At 38.8% G+C, this 10004-nt stretch overlaps 1 protein-coding gene across 1 annotated transcript in view; it reads left to right on the plus strand.

Annotated features, from left to right (window-relative positions):
• The window catches only part of DIAPH1 (diaphanous related formin 1), a 158373-nt gene extending 149336 nt beyond the window's left edge, over positions 1-9037 (plus strand). The window contains 1 exon segment of the mRNA XM_087930558.1: positions 269-9037. Within this exon segment, the coding sequence (XP_087786684.1) occupies positions 269-441 (173 nt within the window). The 3' untranslated portion in view covers positions 442-9037.
• The last annotated feature ends 967 nt before the right edge of the window (positions 9038-10004 follow it).

The raw sequence follows: 10004 nt of genomic DNA on the forward strand, positions 1-10004 counted from the left end.
ATCAGTTCTAGGAAAAGGTGGGGGAGGTATTTGCTTTGTCCCCATTTTCTAAAGAGTCCACACTCCAGGTCACAATTGTCTACTATGTTTCACTACAGCGGAGTTTTCATTATAGTTGCCCCAACCCTAGTGGAGTTCTTATGAGCAACTATAAACTAAAGTATTTGAAAGAAAATGGCTAGTATATTAAGGCAGCATTATCTTCAGTGTATACTTAGTTTTTTATTTTTCAATATTTTAGCTTTTGTTTGTTTCTGTGTCATTCCAGGAAACAAAAATGTTGGCTGTGCAGTCACATCATTACTTGCTTCAGAGTTGATCAAAGAAGATGCTCTTGGTGCCAAAAATCCACGCAGAGGACTTAAAAAGGATAATGATGTAGAGGTCACTGAAGAAACTCTTGATGAAACCACTATGGGGACAAGTAGTCGTCAAAACTAGAGCTGAGTGATATGTAGGACCAGTGCCTTTGGCATGAAGCCTGTTTTACAAAGGAGTTGAAACAACACTAAGTCACTTTGCAGTTTTCCCTTTCACACTTATATACATGGGATGAAGAGGCAAATAATTTAATCACTTCAGCCTGTGTCATTCTAGGGCTCTTTTGCAAGACCTTTAAATCTGTGGTCATATTCTTTGAATCTTGAATTTGCTTTCTGCCTTCTTGTTTCAGTATTAGAAATGCAAAGGTTTTTGCTGACTTAGTAATATGCTTGGAACAAAGGTGGGAATTTGTGCTGTAGTTCCCTACTTCCATGCAGGCAGGATTGGGAACACATTCCCAAGAAGAAAAATATGGCACAGAAGAGAGGCTAAAGATCAGAACCTAATCTGCCCATATATCTCACTGTATTGATGTTGCCAAAGCAGGAATGCAACAAGTTGCCTTAATTATGACTTTTTAAATGTTTTGATTGGGCATCTACATCCCAAGATAATTTTGTTCTCAAAAGCCTTCTCTTCATTAGTGCTAATAGAATGAGGTGATCCCTTCAAATATTGGAGGGAGGATTGTTCAATACCTTAGATAGATTTGTCTTTTTCCCTTGCACTATGCAACTTCTTTTCTCACTTGCCTATCTTATGCTGGGAAAGAAAATGACTGCAAGATCATTTTACCACTGGTGACAGGGTTCTGCACAAGCATTGCTGAGAATGTTTTCTTTGAATTGAAATACTTCTGCTGTTCTGATTAGCTGTTCTTTCCCTTTTTAACACAAACTCTTACTTTTTAAATGGTAATATCAGTGATCTATCAAGAAAGAAAACATGGATAGTTTGCTACTGCTGCATCTTATCCCTGCATGCTTTTGAACTAAGGTTAATAAAGTGATTTACCCAGTCTCAGAAAAGGGTTTTAAGCCCTCCTTAGTTTAAGTAAAAATGCTCACTGCAACTCCAAAGGAATGAAGCTGGGATTGTGTTTCTTCATTGAGTACTCTTCATGGAAGACTAATTAGTAAAATTATGCCTACATTTAATCATTTGTGGCAAAGTCCTTTGTATAATATAGCAAATGATTCAAAATATGCCATGTAAGTTTTACATAAATTAAAGCTTGTTTTAGTGTGTAATATGTAAATCAATGTATCTTAAGTGCTATACTGTGGTGGAGGTAGCCAGCATGTATGCATAGCAGAAAGAGAAATTTGTAACATTGGCTGATTATCAGCATTTCTACTGGAATGAATATGACACGTCTCAGATATATGTTATGAACATCTCAAAACTTCCAGAACAAATTATTGGATGCTGGCAGCTTTTTAATGTAATTGATGGCATTCACTAGATAAAAAAATTAAGAAATATATTTTCATACAAGTTATCTGGGATTGCCAATAGTCACATGAATTCTTTCTCTACTCATTTTACTCATTATACAGATATAATACATAATCTCATCTTTTTTTATATAAATTTGGAATGCACAATGAATGTATTTTTAAAAACTATTCCTTAATATTTTTACATTCCATTTAACATTAATTATTATTAAATAATAATTGAAAGTTTGCATTGAAAGTTCAGTATAGAGGAATGTGCCATATAGTACTAAATAGCATATCTGAAAAATTTTGCAACAAGAAAAAGCAAATGTACACATAGAGTTATAGAATCATAATGCTGGAAGGTACCTTGGAGGTCTTCTACTGTAGTCCAATCCCCTGCCCAAAGCCTTATACCAACTCAAATAAATGAATGTCCAGTCTCCAGCGATGGAGCTTCCAGAACTTCAGAAGGTAAGGTATTCCATTGTTTTCACTGTCAGGAAATCTCCTTAGTTCCAGATTGAATCTCTCTTTAACAAGTTTCCTCCTAATGCTTTTTGTCCTGCCCTCAGGTGTTTTGGAGAATAGGTCAACCCCCTCATTTCTGTGATTGCCCCTCAAGTCCTGGAAGACAGCTTTGTCAGCCGTAATCCTTCTAGACCAGGGGTCTTCAAACTTGACAGCTTTAAGACTTGTGGACTTCAACTCCCAGAATTCCTCCTCCAGTTGTGTTAGCTCAGGAATTCTGGAGTTGAAGCCCACAAGTCTTAAGCTTGCCCAAGTTTGAAGACCCTTGGGCTAGACATACCTACTTCCCTTAATTGTTCATCATATGGTGATAAGTTGATTGATCTGTAGTTTCCTGATTCCACTTTTTTTTCCTTTTTTGAAAATTGTAATAGTAATAAATTTGGAAAGAATCTTGAAGGTCCTCTGGTCCAACCCTCTGCTCTCAGACAAAATCTATACTGTTTCTGATAGATGGCTGTCCAATCTCTTCCTAAAAGCAGCGTTGGGACACCCACAATTTCTGAAGGTGATTTGTTCCACTGGTATTGGAAGACTGCTATCATGCCACCCCTGATCCTTCTTTTCACTAGACTTAACTATATCCAATTCCTGCAATCATTCTTCATATGTTTTAGCTACTAGGCTCCTAATCATTTTTGTTGTTATTCTCTGAATTCTTTTCAAAGTCGCAACATCTCTTTTTGTATTGGGATGACTAAAACTTGATGCAGTATTCTAAGTGTGGTCTTACCAAGGCTTTGTAGAACAGTACTAGTACTTCACATGATTTTGATTCTATTCCTCTATTAATGCAACCTAGAATTAGAACCTCATCAGCTCTTTTCCAGTCCTCTGGTAGGTCCCCTATATTCCAGAACCTTTGAAACATTTTGTTCAGTGGTTTTGTGATCATGTCTGCCAGTTCCTTCAGAATCCTGGCATGTAATCCATCTGATCTGGGTGATCTCCTCTTGTCTAGAGTTGATAGTTCTTCTCTTACCACTTCCTTGCCTCCCTTGACCTGTATTCCTGTTCTGTCTCCTGTGGTGCTGCTTTTGATAGATTGGATTATTTTTTGATTGGTTGGATTATTTATTATTTACCATCTTCTCCCATCAGTGGACCTATAATTTCCCTGACTTTCATCTTATTCTTTATGTATTGAAAGAAACTTTTGTTATTTTTGGCATTTTTTGCATGTCTTAGATACTTAGTTTACCTTCCTATCGCTTCAAGAATTATCACTGAAGTGTTATCATTTTGCCTCACATTTTCAAGAATATGTTGCTTATTTTAGAATGGCCATGATCTTTTTCTTTACCCCTTGAATCACATAAACATATTTCTTTTTCATAAATACCCAGTTCCCTGCTCAATCACAGCAGGTGATGGCATTTTTAAGTTACTTTTGGTTTGGAGAGTAAGGATGGTAGTAATGTCATTTTTCCCCCTCAATTAATATGCTGTCTTGTGAAAGAAAATAAGTGACTGCATTTAGGGAAATGACAATGGAACAACATATTGCTGCTGAACTCCCTTTGGCAAACACCAAACTTGTTCTCTATTTCTCAAATGCAGTCTTCATGCTCTTCCCTGGATAATTGTTAGGGAATTGTCAGTCCTATAAAATGAATAAGAAGCAATGGGTGGAAGCTTGTCAGGAAGATCCAACCTGGAAATAGGGAGGAATTGCCTGACTGTAAAAACAATAAATTAGACAGCTTTCTCTCCCAGAGTTGAGGGTGCTCCATCCCTGGAGGTTTCCAAGAAAATATTGGACTGTCATTTGGTCAGAATAGAATCACAGGGGTGGAGGGAAAGGCATAAGGACTCTTGCCTTGGGCAGGGGGTTGGATGAGAAGATTCATTCCAGCCCTATAATTGTATGATTTTATGAAAAAAATGTGTACTACATTTGAGGGATCCTTTATGAGTAAAATTGAACTACTGCATATGACAGCTGGCAGAAATAAGAGCTTTTTCTTCCATAGCAATAGCAATAGCACTTAGTCTTATATACCACTTCACAGTGCTTTACAGCCCTCTCTAAGCGGTTTATAGGGTCAGCATATTTCCCTCAACAATCTGTGCCCTCATTTTACCCACCTCGGAAGGATGAAAGGCTGAGTCAACCTTGAGCCAGTGAGTATTTAACTGCCAAACTTCAGCCAGCCAGCAAAAGTAGCCTGCAGTACTGCATTCTAACCATTGCATGACCATGGCTCATAGAAATAAATAGTTTAACTGTTACTCAGGCACACATAATAGCTGATTTAAAAGCCATATGTGTAGGAAGATTACAGCACCAGTGATTGAATCAGGCTACAGGTTGCTTCCATTCCCCTCCCTCCCATTACTAACAAACTTGTTATTTATATTTTAAATACTGTACACCTATGGATTCCTTCAGGACTGATTGCAAAGAGATGCTTCAAAGCATGTGAGAATGCACATATAGCAGATATACAGCAGCTTTTCTTGTCTTGATTGTTGGGAATTGTGGCATAAACTGGAAAAAGATGTTGCTGTTAAAGAGTTTCAGGCATTAAAGCCTAAGCCTCATCAAAAACTGTGTGTGTGCATGCGTGTGTGTAAATAAATACAGGATAAATTTTAGGATAAATTTTAGGATAAATTTAGTAGATTTATTCTCTAAGCCTAACACAAAGAAATCCCACTTTCTATCATTAAAAGCAGCGTGGATAGAAAGTAAGTGGTTGTTAGCAGCATTTAACTTTTATCCTGGTGTAGCTTTGTGCAATCTTTGTTTTCTCCTAAATATTGAATGGCTAAATTGATTCTTGTAAAACAGGGGTGTCAAAATCAAATTTCATTGACGGCTATGTGAGCATTGTGGTTGACCTGGGGCTGGGGGGCGGTTAGCCAGGTGTGTGTGTGTGGCCAGCTTCCCTGCCTCCCTCCTTCTCATTCCCATCTTTCTCCCTCCTTCCCTCCCCTCTCCTTCCTCCTCTCATTAGTCCCATTACTTCCCTACCTCCGTCCTTCTCTATTCCCATTTCTCTCTTCCCTCCCTCCCCCTCCCCTTCCTTCTCTTTCTCATCTCCCAGTGGTGTATTAACCATTAAGCAGACTAAGCACGTGCTTAGGGCTCCAGGCCCAAAGGGGGCACCACTAAGTTGAAATATATGGCGTCGTTTGTACAGTATGTACAAAGGAGGGGGGCACCAAGATTTGTCAGTGCTTAGGGCACCAGTGAGCCTTAATCTGCCACTGCCATCTCCTTCCTTCCTCCCCTCCCCTTTCTCATCTCCTTCCTTCCTTCCCCCTCCCCTTTCCTGGGAGAGAAGGTGATTCTCCCCCCCCCCACCCCCAGCTTTTAAATGTGGTTGTTATTAAGAGCCAGGGATGCTTGCTCAGATACCTGCTGCTTGTTTTTTCCCAAAAGAAAAAGAGAAATTGCTGGCCCAGGGTCAGCATCATAACTTAAAAAGATTTTAGAAGCCATTCTTTTAATTTTGGGGTCTCGCTTTTTGGGACAACCCCACCCCTCCTCCCTGCTCCTCCTTTGTTTCCAGGAAAAAAAGAAATCAGAAGAAGAGGGAAAGAAAAAATACATACACACAGAGGAGACAAATCCAAAGCCGGAGAAGGGACCCTTACAAGCCCGAATCACTGCCTTCTCCACTCCCACCGCTTCTTCTTCCAAAGGTAAAAACCCCCAGCCCAGAAACGATGCTTCCAGAGCAAGGAAAAAGAGGAAGAAAAACCAGGGAGAAACCCCCCCCTCCCATGTGTCTGCTTCTGAAGTAACTGCCAGCCAGAGTAATGTCAGCCTTGGGGATTTACAGTAGCTTTTGGCTCCCCTTTTTCTTCCTTTCCTACAAGCGGCAATAACTGCTCTTGGTTTGCAGGATCTGAGGCTTATTTTCCCTTTCTGCCTTTGCCCTCTTCCCAGCCAAGGAATGCTGCTACTTTTTGCTTCCTCCACACACAAAAAAACTCATTTTCTTTCTCCTTCCTTCTCATGTTCCTTCTCTCCCTCCTTCCTTCTTCCTTCCTTTCCTGCCTCCCTCCTCTCATTCCCATCTCATTCCTTCCTCTGCAGTCAAGAAGGGACGAGGGGTGGAGGAGAGATGGCAGCACTCCTGGTGGCCATATTTACCATGGCTTTGGCTTTCCTAGATGGGGTGGGGCAGAGGCAGTCCCAGTGAAAAGGAAGCCTTACGAGCTGCAAGGCGAGGCTGGTAAGCAGGTGCTGGTGGTGGGAGCGCAGTGCTGATCTATAACTGCATGGCGGCCATCCAGCCTAGAACACAGTGAGCCTTAGATCTGTGGGACAACCTGCACCCCCTGGGGGTTCATACAGGAGGCGGCAAACGCCCAGGCAGTGGGGCAATTCCTCACTGGCACCAGGACGGCCCTGCAGATCTAAGGCCGACTGTGTTCCAGCCCGGATAGCAGCCATCAAGTTATAGATTAGCGCTGAGCTGGGGCTGAGGCGTCAAGTGCTTGTCCTTTGCTGTCTCAAAGACAACCCTGCAGGCCATATTTAACTACATCACAGGCTGCATCCAGCCTGCGGGCCTTGAGTTTGACACCCCTGTTGTAAAACAATAGGTCTTACCTTGGAATACTTAACTGTGATTTGTTTGATCAGGGATTGCAACTTATACATCCTTTAGTTTCCATAACTGTTGTGAGGCAAAAGCTTTATCTCTCTCCCAGTACTAAGGTTGCATGCTTCTATATGCCTTCTCCAGAAGATACATTTCTAGAGATGATTCTGATGTTGGAGTCACAGCTGGCTGGGAACCCAGAAAGATGACTTCACATGGTGTGTTTCCATGACGCCTTCCATTGTCTTCTTGAAGAATAAAAGGATACGTTCACTTTTGTGGAAAAAAATGCTTTGTAGTATTGGGAATCACATTTTGAGCAATCAAAATTCCTTCATGACCTAGACATAAATGTTTTATCACATTTGAGACAAATCTGATATTTTACATATAACCTTATTTTTCTGGCCTAAGAATTATCTTATTTCAGAAGGTGGTACACTGTGTTAAAAAAATAGTCCCTCTGCCCAATCCTGCATGCTGAAATGTAAGCATTTGATCATGGCATTTCACCCTGAGTTGGTATAGCAAGGGCCTTTCACCCACAATAAGATTGCACTAAATGAGTAGAGTTCAAGCAGCTTGGTTGCACCAAAAGCTTTATCATCAGTCTTCAGGGTAACTCTTCTGCTCCCTGGAGTTAATCTCGTAAATACTAAATATCAGTACCATTTAGTGATTTGGAGATGGGGAGATTGGGAACTTGTCTGTTAACCACTTAGTTACATTTCCCCATGTATTTAATTCCTCACCCTCTTCATGGGTCAGGATTTTAAGCTATGCTTTCTGACAGTTCTCAGGGAAAAGCAAAGCAATAAGATAACTTCTAGTGTGTAAAAGTAATTTAATTTGTTGCAGATTGCCAGTCAGAAAAAAGATTTAATGGCATATTTTCTGCTACAGTTTGGAAAATAGATTTAAACTCTTTAAATAATTTCACTATGGTTGGGAGAGGTGTTACACATCTTACTTTCAAAACTTATGATGTGCCATTGGGAAGTTTGCACATTTTCTTTTTTCTTTTAATTTTATGATCTTTCATAAAATAAAAATAAGTCTTATTTCATTGTTATTTTTCCTTAGAGTGAGTTTGTGACACTGGAATCTTACGTTATTTTTTGTTATTATATTTTATAAGAGTAAAAAAATAATAGATAATAGAGGTTGTGGGAGGAATAGTTTTCCTAACTGTTTTGTTCAAAATTGTTAATAAAAATGTTTGCTTCCTATATACTTTTAATGTCATTTAGTAACTTGGTAGGGTTAGATATCCATATAATTCTAGATAAGACATTTTTTGTATATAAACTTATACTAGATATGGAGATGAACTGCTTTTAATTCTCATTGATTGCCCGAGAAGACTATAGGCCATCTTGTCAAAGTGCAAATAAATCATAGCTCCACTTTTTCACATTTGTTATTTTGTGAGAAGGGGCTAGTACATATGTGCATTCCTAGAATATAAGGAGTTTTCAGTTTATAATTCGCCTGAAAAGAAGTATTCCAGGTTAGATTTCTGTCAATGTGTCCCACAAATGCCTGACAGTCCCACAAAAATAATTTTAAAAATCTTGATCAGGGATACAGTTGTGCCCGCAATCATTGTATTTCAGAGTTTTATTTTGCTACATCTTTCTACTACTAGATTTATAGTTTATTATGTTTTTTTCTTGATTAAATGGTAAACTCTATTACTTCTAACCCTGATTTTAAACATTAGACTATTTGATATGGGCAAGTAAAAGTTTTTAAAACCTGAAAAGGAAATCAAATTATAAATGCTTTGACCTCATGCCCCAAATGTCATCTATTTGATTATATTTACATAAAAGCTTGTGCAAGTTAATGTACCATTAACACAGCTCCACAAACTTCAATAATACTTAGAAGAGGAAAGGCTCTTTGAAGTTTCTTATATCAATGCTTTTCATATATTTTATAGAATCTCAATAAACAGCAAGACTGCACAAGTACTAAAGTATTAAAAACCATACCATTAAAAACAATTATCAAACAACATACACAATCCATAGTAAATAGGTAGCTAAAATAAAACACAACTGTACTTTGTTTTTTATTTGGTCTTAGCCAATTGGCACAATTAATTACCGGTATTCTTCAGGAGTTCAAATGACTGCATGAAAAACTGTAAAATAAAGAATCTTCCCTACCTCTTCATGTCCCTTTGAAACTCTTTTATTTTTAATGGAAAACAATATTTTCTTACTTGGAAGGACATAAGTAGATGCTAACCATGGCATTTCTCCACTTATTTTACCCAGAGATTTCAACAAGGCATGTCAATAGCAGTGTTAATACTTTAATAGGTAGTATGGCTACTCCTTCAATTTTTAGTACAGTAATAGAAGTTATTACATCTTAGTTGCCTTTCTGCACTGAGATTTTGAAATCATCTTGTTTTTTGTCAGCTCCACTGGTAGACCAGGCCAGAAAATTTCTCAGGAAAAGTAAAAGTACTTTTATTGAGATAATGAAGAGTGATGTCATGCTTAATGACTCTGTTGCTTAATGATGGAGTTGCTAGTCCCAGTTGTGATAATTAAAGGAGGACTTCCTCTATCTTGATTCTCTGTACTTTAAAAAATGTTTCAGCTGCATTTGCCTGGATTACAGTTCCTGGATATTTCCGTCAGGTAGATTTATTTATTTCTGAGCTGGGAGAATGGCTCCAGCAGATCCCAGGAAAGACATGAGAGCCAGAGGTGTCCAGAAGAGTGCAGTGCTAGGAATAGCTAATATACAACTACATAGAACCCTCAAACTCCCAGACCTCTGATAGAAGACACTGATTGAGGAAGATACATATTACCCATGGGTGTGTGTGAAAAGGGTTTATTTTTATACGCAATTTGCTGAATCATTTCACATTAAACCCTATTAAAACATTATTTACTCTCCATGCAAAGCTCATAGAGGGGAAAGGGTCAGATTGAAACTCTTAAAAATAACTGCCACAGAGTAATCCCTGATGTGCCAATCAGATGTTTGGCAGATAGAGATGCAGCAACAGCATTGGAACTGTCATTTCTGTGAGGCCTTCAGTAATGGTTTCACCTTTCAAAGCTTTTCTCTTTCCTACCACATGGCAAAACTAGAATTTTCTGCATAAATGCTATCTCTGAGT

This window comes from Pseudonaja textilis, chromosome 3, assembly GCF_049901715.1.
Source record: "Pseudonaja textilis isolate UNSWEBS1 chromosome 3, rPseTex1.2, whole genome shotgun sequence".
Classification (NCBI taxonomy): Eukaryota; Metazoa; Chordata; class Lepidosauria; order Squamata; family Elapidae; genus Pseudonaja; species Pseudonaja textilis.